This window comes from Barbus barbus (assembly GCF_936440315.1).
Source record: "Barbus barbus genome assembly, chromosome: 12".
NCBI classification, from domain to species: Eukaryota; Metazoa; Chordata; class Actinopteri; order Cypriniformes; family Cyprinidae; genus Barbus; species Barbus barbus.
Window position 1 is genome coordinate 9,566,111 of NC_136740.1, and position 13,307 is coordinate 9,579,417.

Genomic DNA, 13,307 nt, shown 5'->3' on the forward strand with positions numbered 1-13,307 from the left:
GAATGTTTGTTTCAACAAGTGAACTGCCTTCATAAACAGCATTTTTGGGCATCATAGGTATGTTTAATTATTAAAATCAAATGATCTGAACTGTCCCTCTTGACAGTATCATTTGATTCAGATTCAGAATGCATTTGATTCAGTTTCAAAAACTATAAATGGTTGAACATCATATTATATGTAATTGAATACTGTCAAATGTATGGTTTTGTGAAAAACAGTAACTACCATGTCATTAGAGTGGGAAACACTAAACTTATTATTTATTTTTGTTTTTTTGTTATCTTAGGTTAGCTCCTTACCTTAGGTCTTCCGTGTTACATTTTCTGCTATTTAGTTATCTTTGTTAGTGTCATATGTTACCTTGATTATTATTATTTTTTTCGTCTTTGTGTGGACAGACCATTTACAGTCACCTTGATTCATCTTGTGGCTTTCTATTTTACAACCATATCTTATTATTTATGGCTGTTATCAGTCCATTTTAAAAATAAAAAAGTAACATTGTATATTAACATTATATCGCTTAATGAAATTTGTGAAACATGCAAGCATCAATACGACATCCCATGATGCCTGAAACAGTATCACTGTACAGTTACGGTTCATTTCTGGCAACCACAGGTTTTTGGGCATCATAAGCATGTTTAAACATTTGAGCCTATTGGAGCCTCCCTCCTGACAGCATTTTTGAACATTATAATCTAATAATCTTGTTCTGTGATTCCCAAAAATGCTTTTTGGGTAGGCAGCTCTCTAGGTTTGTATACACGGGTCCTCTATTTCTCATTCTTAATACACTGTGTGTTTTCCATCCGACTTTCTCCCGCCATCATTCTTTCATCCTTTCAGCGGCATGCTATCTCTTTCTTTTTCACTCATCACTGGATTAGTCAAAGGTCATTTTCCCAGCTGACTGATCTTGGCACGATTGAGCGTTCACACCTCAGCGGTCCTGTTCAGTGCCAAAACCCAAATGCATGCACAAGTGTCACACTAATGAAGATGGAATGTGGGCCTAGTGCCATGAAGTAAATGTGTGTGTCACAAGCTAAACGTGTGTATTTGTGTGTGTGTGTGCTTCCCCCAACAGGCTTGTTAGAGAGAGCCGTCTCCTGCCTGCTATCTTTCAAGTCATTGAGGTAAGTGTGCTTCTGAGCCTTCTGGTTTCCTCACTCTCTGTTTACTTGGTTCATTTAATGCCTTGGGTTTTCTGCTCTGACTTCGGTAAGCAATGGAATTACCAGAAAATGATGAGCTTTATGGAAATCAGAAAACACTATATTGGAGAAATTTGTGTTGCAGAAATGCATCAAAGTTTTTAAAAAGGAATAGATTGGTAGAATTTTATCGGTCCTAGAGGGACCTTCACTATTTTGGTCATTTAAAGGCATGATTCGCTCAAAAATGAACTTCTGTCATCATTTACTGACTCCCATTTCCTATTCTAAACCTTTATGCTGTATATGTATGTATTCATTCATTCATTCATTCATTTGGAAGCATCTTCACATAGTTATTTTCCTTATTATCACAGTTCACAGTGTATTTCTTGTGGCTTGTGTGCTGCAGTCTTCTAAGACATATGATAGTTTTTTATGAGAAATAGAAAGACAATTGTAACATTATTTGGTAATATTTTGCTTTAAAAAAAAAAAAAAAAAATCTTCACTGCATTCCCTTCACAGAAACCAGAAATGGCATTTTGACGTGTCATTTTAGAATCTGAGTGCTAATGAAATTACAGCGCTTCGATGGAAGGGACAATTTTTACAAAGTATTGACTTAATTTCCATCTGTCACAAAATGGATGAATAGGAGTTTCCTGAAAATGTAAAACACAAACCAAAAAAAAATATTATTAATGTATTAATTCCAGAATAAAACTGTTAATTACATTTCAGATTTACAAATAAATAGATATTTCTGAAACAGTTTATTTTGATGTTTAAAAAATGTAATTATATGTAACAATAAAATTTCAAATAAATAAATCACTTTCCATGAATAAAACTACCTATCAAAAGTTTAGGGTCATTATGATGTTGTAATGATTGTGTATTTTACATTATTTAATTTACACTAAAAATGTTATACAGTATTAATAAACATTCAAATTTTCACACAAGGAACGAATGAATATTCAGCTAAAGATACACACTATGGCTGTCAGCAAAGGCAAATGTTTAAGGACATTACATTAAATTCAACTATATAAAAGCAATTGGGGTGATACAAGATGTCTTTGATTTCAGAAAAAAATGTAGATTCCAGGTTTGGAAAAACATGATGGTAAGTAAATGATGACAGATTTCATTTTTGGATGGCCAAATCCATTAACAAAACATGGTAAAATATTTAATAGTAAAAAAAAACCAAATACTGGCAATTTTCCTTAGACATGGTGTGTGCATATGTTTGTGTATAACAGCCAGACCTTTCCCTTTGAGCATGTTCCCATCCCAGTATCCATTGAGTTATTATGTAAATGAGGCAGTGGGGGTTTGACCTATCAGAGTGCAATGTGTAATTGGGTTGCAGAGTTAATGGAGTGTGGATGTGAGGCCTTTTCAACAGCAGGTTACATTCTCAATAGAGTGGACCCTACATCGACTGTTAACAGTCAATACACCCCACCTCCTCGAAAACTCACAAACACACATACATACTTCTTTCCAGCAGGCCAAAGTGAACGGCAGAGCTGAGCAAAAAACATGCTTTAGATTAATAAAAAAAAAGTTCTTATAATTTTTTGAAGCTTTGGTAAATGGTCATCGTTGAGCTGCCCAGCAGCAATCCAGAGCCAACAGATTTTCAAGAAGTATCCCATGATTGAACCTTTGACGTTCCCATTACCTGAAGTGAAAAATTACCATTACATTAAAACCACTTTTCAAGGTTAATGTAAGCCATAATCCCAGAGTGTCTGATGGAATGTAATTTAATTTTCCAAAGGATATACTTTTCCATCAGCCAAGCTAACCGAATAAAACTCAGTCTAAGTATTGGATTATAGGGCATTATATACGCAAAAATTATAGAAAGACAAAAAGTGAACGCAACATTTTACAATAAGGCCCCAATAGTTAAAGCCCTCATGAAATCAAAATTGACACTATTTACTTTGTTAACGCACATCTGTGCCGAAGTTAATCCACCAAAAACCTTGCTCAGTTGGTCGCATGAGCACATAATTTGTTTGCTTTTTTTTTTGTGCTGCAACATGGGATTAATCAATGCATGCTGATGAACTTTTATAATAGTTTAGAGTTATATGGAAATGAAAGTGTTTAACATTCAACCCGTTCTTTTTCATCAGTAGAATTATTTGTGATTTGAATTTTGTGAAAGGGAGTTCCTCATTTGCTGTGATATAAGCTGGGCTACGGATGCTTTCGCTTTTCCAATTCGCAATCTTGGTGTCACGTTTTAAAAGAAAAGATAATTGTTTGTTTTTCTTACATCTACACACCTTTTAAGACTAAAACAAAAGATGGATTCATTGTTATTCTTAATTAAAAAGCACAACTACAATAAAACAGTAAAATACAATGACTAACTAGTTTACAAAACATTTATTAAAGGTGCCATAGAATGGAAAACTGAATTTACCTTGGCATAGTTGAATAATAAGAGTTCTGTACATTGAAATGACATACAGTGAGCCTCAGACACCATTGTTTCCTCCTTATGTTAATCTTGTGAATAAAAAAAACCACTGAAAAATAGGCGAATCAGAACATAACACCGACTGTGACGTTACAGTCGGGATCACTAATAGTTGCGCCCCCAACATTTGCATATACCTGGCCATGTTCTAGGCCAGCCGAACCATCAGAAGTTCTGCAGATATTGTGAAGAAACAAGCGAGGACAACAGCGAAAATGGCAGTTCATGGAAATAAATGTTATGTTCCAGGCTGTGCAGGGATGGGTTGGTGTCTGTATTCAGAAAGGCACAGAAAGCAAATAACGCGTTCTAATAAAATAACACGAGCCACTAAAGGGACATGGTTAGCTCCTTGCTAGCGGTAGCCTGTTACATTACAGTACATAAGATTTCACTTACCACATAAACAGAGTAAGGAGAGATGACTGAGGATGATGGCAAATGATTTACAGATCCTGACCACCACTGAAAAGCATCTGATCTTGTAAAATGTGTGGTAAGTACTGCCGCTCCATAGTATAAACAGAATACATGCGATCGCGAATATCAAAAGTGAAAGAAAAATGCGATTGTGCATTTGAAAACAGTTTCAATGCCCAGGCTCCCTGATGCCCACATTTTATTTACAGTATAATTACCCAACAATATAATTGCACGAGAAAGTATTGAAATATATATTTTCCCTGTGTTTCCTTCCTGTGATCTACTGAAATGAGCCACACTCTGAAACAGCCAGTCAGAGCAGAGCTCAACATTATTATTCATGACCCGTCCACATAAGCCAATAACAGACCGTTTCATTCTAGGGAGAAATCCTAGGGTGGTAAATGGACATGTAAAACTGTTTCTGGAGAATTTTTGCCCTTACCTAAGCCACATACCTTCTATGTAGATATCAGAGAACAATTAAAAATATTGTATCAATGCATTCTATGGCACCTTTAACAAAAACAAATAAGATGAGGCACGGCATACACCACATGCTGTATTATTCACTCACTTGCCACTTTATTAGGTACACCTTGCAAGTACTGGGTTGGACCCCCTTTTGCCTTCAGAACTGCCTTAATTCTTCGTGGCATAGATTCAGAAAGGTGTTGGAAACATTCCTCAGATATTTTGGTCCATATTGACATGATAGCATCACACAGTTGCTGCAGATTTGTCGGCTGCACATCCATGATGCTAATCTCCCGTTCCACCACATCCCAAAGGTGCTCTACTGGATTGAGATCTGGTGACTGTGGAGGCCATTTGAGTAAAGTGAACTCATTGTCATGTTCAAGAAACCAGTCTGAGACGATTTGAGCTTTGTGACATGGTGCATTATCCTGCTGGAAGTAGCCATCAGAAGAAGGGTACACTGTAATCATAAAGGGATGGACATGGTCAGCAACAATACTCGGGTAGGCTGTGTCATTTAAACGATGCTCAATTAGTACTAAGGAGCCCAAAGTGTGCCAAGACAATATCCCCCACACATTACACCACCACCAGCAGCCTGAACCGTTGAGACAAGGCAGGATGAATCCATGCTTTCATGTTGTTTACGCCAAATTCTGACCCTACCATCTGAATGTCGCAGCAGAAATCGAGACTCATCAGACCAGGCAACGTTTTTCAAATCTTCTATTGTCCAATTTTGGTGAGCCTGTGAGAATTGTAGCCTCTGTTTCCTGTTCTTAGCTGACAGGAGCGGCACCCGGTGTGGTCTTCTGCTGCTGTAGCCCATCTGCTTCAGGGTTTGACGAGTTGTACGTTTAGAGATGGTATTCTGCATGCCTTGGCTGTGACGAGTGGTTATTTGAGTTACTATTGCCTTTCTATCATCTCTAACCAGTCTGCCCATTCTCCTCTGACATCAACAAGGCATTTTCGTCCACACAACTGCCGCTCAATGGATATTTTCTCTTTTTCAGACCATTCTCTGTAAACCCTAGAGATGGTTGTGTGTGAAAATCCCAGTAGATCAGCAGTTTTTGAAATTCTTAGACCAGCCCGTCTAGAACCATAAACCATTCCACGTTCAAAGTCACTTAAATCCCCTTTCTTCCCCATTCTGATGCTCGGTTAGAACTTCAGCAAGTCGTCTTCACCACATCTAGATACCTAAATGCATTGAGTTGCTGCCATGTAATTGGCTGATTAGCAATTTGTGTTACCAAGCAATTGAACAGGTGTACCTAATAAAGCAGCGGGTGAGTGTATACGGACTAAGAAATTACAGAACGTTTAGCAAACACAGAGGAATCAAATAAAAAAATAAATAAAAGAGAGCCTTCATAGAGTAGCGTGAGCAAACAGCAAAGATAACAAACTTTTCAAAATTAAAACAAAAAGTAAAACTAAACTTGCCGTTGGTGACAGTGATTGCATGTTTTTTCCCCCACAAGAATACCAGCATGTTCACCTTCTCTTTTACTTTACTTTCGCATGAAAACCATCTGTCGTTTCCTCAATATTTGCGTCATTTTTGCTGCATGCACCTTTGCGCTCCTGCTGACACGGCGAGTATAAACCAGGCTCTACACTCGAAGCGCTGCGCAGTTCAAACGAATAGCACGGTTTTGTTATGCTTTCAGTTTCGTTTGCCGTTTGATGTTTCACATATGCAACAGAAATGGCAGCGCTTATAAATTGAACATCGCACACAAAATTGTCACACAGGCAGAAAAAATGGTCGCAGTCTGGAGCCCTGTCAAAATGTCACTTTGATAACTACTTAATAAAAATACAGCTGTTCTTATGTTAGATCAGGTACATAAAAAAAATATTAACGGATATAACTTTTGATTTTAATAATGTATTAGTAAATGCTGAAATTAAGGTTAACAAAGGTTAAGAAATGCTGTATTTTTCATTGTTTGTTCTTGCTAACTAATGAAATTAATGGAAACAAATGGAACATTATTGTAAAGTGTTACCAATATTATTAGCACGTAAAAATTAAAGTCAAACATTATGCAGAAAAACTTGAATACAATATTGCATCTAAAAGTCCAAATCAGTGGCGCACCTTTTTACCATATTGTCAGTCAGAACATTCAGTATCCACGCTCTACAGATTATTTTTATTTAGACTGATTGCACATCGGTTATCTTCATCTACTCGTTTTCTTTCTCTTATGCACTGACCTGTGGTCTGTAATCACATTTCCTGAAGTTTTCTGTATCGACGAGGTGGGCTCATATCAGACCTGTAATGTTAATTTGTGCTAGTCTTTTTTCTCACAGTTACAGTGTTTGCTTTGGAAATTCCCTCAGCAGTAGTGAGGCAGTTAAGTCCTGTTTTATTTGGTCAGTTTCTGATGTCTGGCAGGAGTTTCAATCAAACAGCAGGAGAAGATCATTCAAGTGTGCACATTTTCATATTGATAAATTCATAAAATTTTAGCTCCACTTCAGTAGATAATTTATTAACTATTTGGTAAGGATGCACTGAGATAAAATTCTGGCCATTACCGATTACAAGATCATTAGTTGTGATTATTAAATCAGGTATTAGTGTTACTAGTTCTCATACCTGGGATAAGGTTTTTTTTTTTTTTTTTTTAAGTGAAGTAGGATATTATGATATGAATATGTCTTGTGATAAATGAGATGTAGACTATTATACTACAGTACCATGTGAAAGACCAATGCTTTTATTGAGAATAGTCATGACTAAAGGTCAATGTTAGGCAAGATTCACATCTGAATGGCTGCATTTCATTTAGTTGTGACTATATTCATGCTATAGCACAGCCTTTAGTCACTTAAAACAATGGCTTCTACTAGGGGTGTGCGATATGCAATATTTTTGATCGTGGACGATAAAAACAGCAACTGTTTGGTTTTCCACGTTCTTCAAAATAGCATGTATGTTCAGCTGAAGAAAGAAACTCATTCAAGTTTAAAACTGATTGAGTGAGTAAATAATGGTATAAATATAAAACACTATGACAGAATTGACAGACAGATGACAGAATTTTTATTCTTTAATGTTAAAACACAAAGAGAAAAAAATTACTCACTACTCTTGAATGAAAAAAATAATAGTTACTTTAATAGGAATCAATCTGTATTGATTCAATCCTTTCTTGAATGCTCCTGCTAAATTTGCCTATTGTACCTGAAAATTAAACACTGTTTGTTTTATTTGTATATTATGTGTATTTTTAATGTGTATCTTTGTTCTTAGTTTTTAATAACAAAGATAAAATTACAAAGATTTTCATCTTCGCCCACTTTGGCCTAAATATCCACCATTCTTTTTTATATTTTGTTACCTTGAAAGGATTTGTCTTTATAATAGGGAAATTAGTTTGGCTGCACTGCTCTGACAAAATAGTAAAACCAACATGATAAAGAATCGTGATAGAATCATGAAATCGTGATTAAAAAAAATCGTGATTATTTTTGCTATATCACCCACCGCTAGCTTCTACCTACACAACCATTCAAAGGTTTGAGGTTATTTTGTTTTTAGTCGTTCTATGCATAGAGGAATCTGGGGGGGGGGGAGAAAACAATTATCAAGGTTTCCACAAAAAAGTATAAAATATTAAGCAGCACCACCGTTTTCAGCTGTCGTAGTAATAAGACATGTTTCTTGAATTCCCCAAAATTTGGTATTGCCATTGCTGAATTGTATTTTAAAATATATTAAAATTGTGAACAGTTAATTTAAATTGTAATCATATATCCCAATCTTTCAGGGTTGCTTGTTTTGCATTTTAATCAAATAAATGCAGTCTTTGTGAGCATAAGAGACTCAAAAATATAGGATAGATAGGCCAAACTGAACTTGTTTTAACTGCTCCAATCAGAGAGCAGCCCGGTCTGTGAGTCTCAGTGTAATTCAGATGCGATCCATTCATCCTCATGAGCCCTGAGAGGACATGAAAGGAAGCCGACGACTCTAATGAACAAGAGATCACTAATGAACAAGGAGAGAGAGAGGTTTGTCTGACTTCTTTGGCCATCTCAGCGAGCTAGTGAGACGTTAGCTACAGCCTCACATCCCCTTTAATCCCAATCCCTCAATACTGCTGCCCTTCCAGTTACACAATCTGCCCTCCGCACAGAGGTTTGGGCCTGTTTGCTATAACAAGTGAAAGGATTACCGCTTACCGAACATTTGAATTGTGTTAATGTGCTGAAGCGAGTCTTCTCGGTGTAGCCCAAATCCCAAAGCGCCTTATTGGTCGAAAAAAAAAAAGAGTAATACTGATGACAAAGGCTCAGTTGTTTAACGTATATCCAGCCCATTCAGCTCTTCCAAGATTATGCTAGGAATCAGTTTGCAATTTTAAAACTCAAACAGAAAGTCTTGTGCAGTTTTTCCTTGAAACTGTAAAATCCAGTTTATTTAAAATAACGTGCCATCTTTACTCTTTACTCGAGGCAATTAAATATCAAGGCAGCCATGAGCAATTTAAAGAAAGAACCCTTTCAGGTAGTGTCATTGTATGGTATCACTGAGAGAAACCTTTAATGAATTACTCCAACACTGCTTACCTTAGTTTTACTCCCATGACTTTCTGTTGAATGTGACCTGTCTGTATAGATCGGACAGGAAAAAGAAACCATTAATGTTCTTGAGAGCCGAGATGTGCTCACAGCCACACTTTCTGAGCAAGAAAAGTGCACTGAAAGCTTTTAGCTGTTCTTGTCAATCTAAGGAGCAGAAATAAAAGGAGGCTGTTGTAGTAAAAGAAATGTAAGGACAGTGTTCTGAATATTTCCCCTTTAATATGGTTTATCAAGAGAAGAATTTTAAAACCATTTGTTATACCTCTTAAGTTAATTAAAATATTAAATAAAATTATGAAAATGTAAATATTTTATTTAATGTATAAAATGGGATTAGCAAGGTCACTGAGGTTTTTCTAGTTGTTGGAAACTGTTCAGAGGGACAACTACCACGTTAATGCATAGCTATAGGAATAATAATTTGATGTAAATGCTGGATGGAATGCTGATCCTGTTCCAAATTCAGATATGGGCAAGGGGTCAAGGTTTTACTGGCTAGCGTGGCCCCATTAGCCTCCACTGATAGATTTTGTAATTATACCAGCTGGCAGTAAAAAGCATTTTTGAATCAATCAATCAATAAGTCAATAAGTTCTAGCAACGGATCACAGATATGTTTTTGAACCTAAAACAAATGTTATATGCGCCAATACCTGTTGTCCCGCCGTAATGTCGGTGCACAAGTCATTTGAGAATAAATACTGCTGTAAGGGATAGAGGATGTTGATTGAAATGTTTTTGATTAAAGATTATGAGGGTGCATGAATTAAAAAAATTAATAAATAACAATGTACACAAATAAATCCCTAGATCCCTATATCCTTAAAATTAGTTACACCTCAGGATAGTTGTGTTCCAAGTCCAGCATTGTCATGTCATTTTGATGCACTTCCAAAGTCATTAGTCATATGACATTTACAGCTCTGGGGTCTCATTTATAAAACTCCACGTAGAGTTCATCCTAAAAATGTACGTACCCACAAAAGCTAGATTTTGCATATGCACAAAAGTTTTCAGATTTATAAAAGCATGCATACGCCAGAACCTGTGCAAAAATCCCTTTATAAATCCCAGTCAGGGGAAGCTTGTGGCTACGTTTAACTCCACCCCGTCTCCTCCCCGAAATTACCATATATGGAGCTTACAACGCCTAGTTTTACTATGCATAACCTCATCTGCATATCATTGCCATGCATATTTCCATCCACGTGACACCATGTTTAACACCGTCAAAGGTACAAGACATTAAGGAAATATGAGATACGGACTATAAATGCCATTTGTGCTATACATTTATTTTTATTGCTAAAAATCATTCAATATCCTTGTTATGTTTTAGAATAAATATATCAAAATATCCATAAAACCAAAACTTTAAAATATTTATCAGATAAATATTTTAGAATCGAGTTGATCACATTCTTTAATACTGGCGTTTTAAACAATTCAAATCAAATTAAATTTATGCAGTTTTGCTGAAAAGGTGAACATATTTTAGCTATTTTTAGTGGAAACATATATTAGCCTATATAGCCTATATTTATTGCAGTGTAAAAACAGTTGTCACTGACAATAAATGGAACCTTGCAAATCTTAGTTTTCTTCAAATTGTATCCTTCAAATACAGTGGTATTTTTCATAATGTTGTGGAGATACCTTCACACGACATCAACACCTCTGTGCAGCTGTGGTTGTATTGAACCTATTCAAACCGGACAATGGACCGTCCCAACACCAAATCCAGCGGTGTCCGCCATAATGTCGAAGTGCACATCATTGATCAATGTTCTTGTTCTCACATCCACTACAAATTTTGTCTAAATTCATATAGGCTAATTTTGGTTTAACTTCTGCGTAATAACTTTATTCAAGTTTAAGTCAAGTTTGTTTTTATAAATCCCATCATTTGCTTAGGAAGTGGCGCACGCCTCTTTCGGGGCAGGTTTTATGCATACGCAACAGTTATAAATGAGGCCCCACGTGATTGGTTCATAATAATCGGACTGCAGCACCCTTGATTCCAGCTGACCAACTACCATTGAGATGTGAGTGAATGGTAAAGACCCCAGTGCTTTGGGGTAAAATTAAGTTTATTGCTGTATTTTTTATAATTGTTTTTACCCGAGCAGCAATATTCTGTTTGAGAACATCTCAACAACGCCCACCCTGTTGAGAGCCGCATTTAGATGAATATGTAAATAAGTGCTGTGTGCATGTTTAACACACAACAGAAATGTCAGTGTTGATAAAACGGTTAAGAAAGCATCTGATCATAGCGATGTGCATATGTTTGCACCAGATATGCAATTTGGCACTCAAGTCAAGTCGCGTCATGTTTATTTATATACAATAGACTGCTTATGCTGTAGTACACATTAAAAGTGTCACGTTCAATTTGAATTACAACTTCAATTTCCTCTATAAAGCAGATTTCCAGTGTGTTCGTTTTTTCAACTGATGTCTGACCTCGACAGACTGAACAGAAGAAATGAACCAGAGAAGAATTCCATGTCAACAAAGTAATTTTAGTTCAAAGTTGCTTACCAGCATGCCAAAGTGAAATTTCTGGAAAGTTTGCTTTGGCAAGTTGTTTTCAAACTCTCTAAACAAACTCCAAAAGACCTTCTTTTTGGTCTTTTTTTTGTTCAAAAAGAGGTCACACCTATTCCTGCTTCAATTTCACTTAGCGTATAGGAGCCTTAATGATGACGTGAAAAATCTGTGGTAAAACATCCAATTCTGCCTTGTGTAATTAGAAGATAAGGATGATCGTTTCACTTAACTCTGTGACATCAATGCTGGTTTTGTTAACAAGCTATATTCAGCACTGACCCAATATTAAATGCTTCCTCACTGTCTCTCCTGCAGTTTGCATGTGTGTGTGCTATATTTATGTTTGGACTGAAGGTTCCTGATGAATGCACGACCCCTCCACTCCACCTCTCCCGAGGCTCCGTGCGGAAATCAAGCGGAAAACGTAATGATTCCAGGCCTTGAAAATTCTTGCACAGCCTGTGGAGGGGCGCAGAGATTCCCCTGAGACAGACATACCCTTCTCTATCTGTCTGTCAGCCAGTAGAGTTGGCCAGACCCCTCTCTCTCTCTCTTTATCTCTCTTTCTCTCTCTCTTTCTCTCCCAAGCCTCACTCAGACCTCTAATTAAAACCCCCATCGATTTTTTTCCTTCTTCTGCCTTCTTTCTGCTCTTCTTTGTCTGTTTATCATGTTTTTAATCGGCCCCTGGACCTGAGCTCGCTGCAGGATTAGACAGTGTCTTTGACCCTAGAGTCGAAAGACCCAGACAACATCGTCCCGACACCTCCGGTCTTACCCAGCTCCCCCTGTTGGCCTCACCCAGCCTCGGGTGTCTGCCCTGTGGGAGAGATGCAAAGGGCAGAGGCTTGGCTCTCTCTATCTGATAACACCTCTGCCCTCTCTGGTTAGGTTCACTCTCCACTCTTGAAAATAGTAGACGCTACACAAAAGTGGAATTGATGATCTGCACTTTTTCTTGTTGCCGGTTTTTTAGCAGGCAGTGTTTGTCTTACTGGAACGGATTTACTGCCTTATATTACAGCAATAAGCAACAAAAAGGCTTGTGATACAGTGATAATACCGTGGTTAATGGGAGTTGTTTTGCACAACATGGAGTAAAATGCCAAAATTACTAACTTTGATTAAATAACTGTGCTGCACAGCCTTGGGTAGCATATTTTCTTTACAAGAGTTAATATCAATATTTTGAAGACATTTTGCTGATTATAAGTAACTTTGCAACTACATGTTAACTGCCAGTCATTCAAGTATTAATACTGCTTAAAATCTGCCAACACTTTTAAAGTCATAGTCAATTTTGATTCTGTTTACTATAAACTTTGCAAGTCCATGTCAACTTATTCTACTAACCTTAACCAGTCTACTAATGAGAGTAAGTTGTCATGTAGTTGCTTACCTTTATTTAGTAGAATGTGTGAAGTGGTCTAAAAATAAATAAAGTGTAACCATTATTGTTAATAATTATGTTTAATATTATTTTATTAGATTTTGATGATATTAATACTAACAATATCCAGTTATGTTATACTTTATCATTCAGCTGAACTGAAAAATGCATTTTCGACACA

The 13,307-nt window shown here is 36.6% G+C and overlaps 1 protein-coding gene across 1 annotated transcript in view; it reads left to right on the top strand.

Annotated features, from left to right (window-relative positions):
* The window catches only part of LOC306878283 (serine/threonine-protein kinase ULK4-like), a 221,934-nt gene that overhangs the window by 118,870 nt on the left and 89,757 nt on the right, over positions 1–13,307 (top strand). Inside the window, exon 31 of the mRNA XM_079430532.1 lies at positions 1,094–1,142. Within this exon, the coding sequence (XP_079286658.1) occupies positions 1,094–1,142 (49 nt within the window). The remainder of the gene's footprint in view (positions 1–1,093; positions 1,143–13,307) is intronic.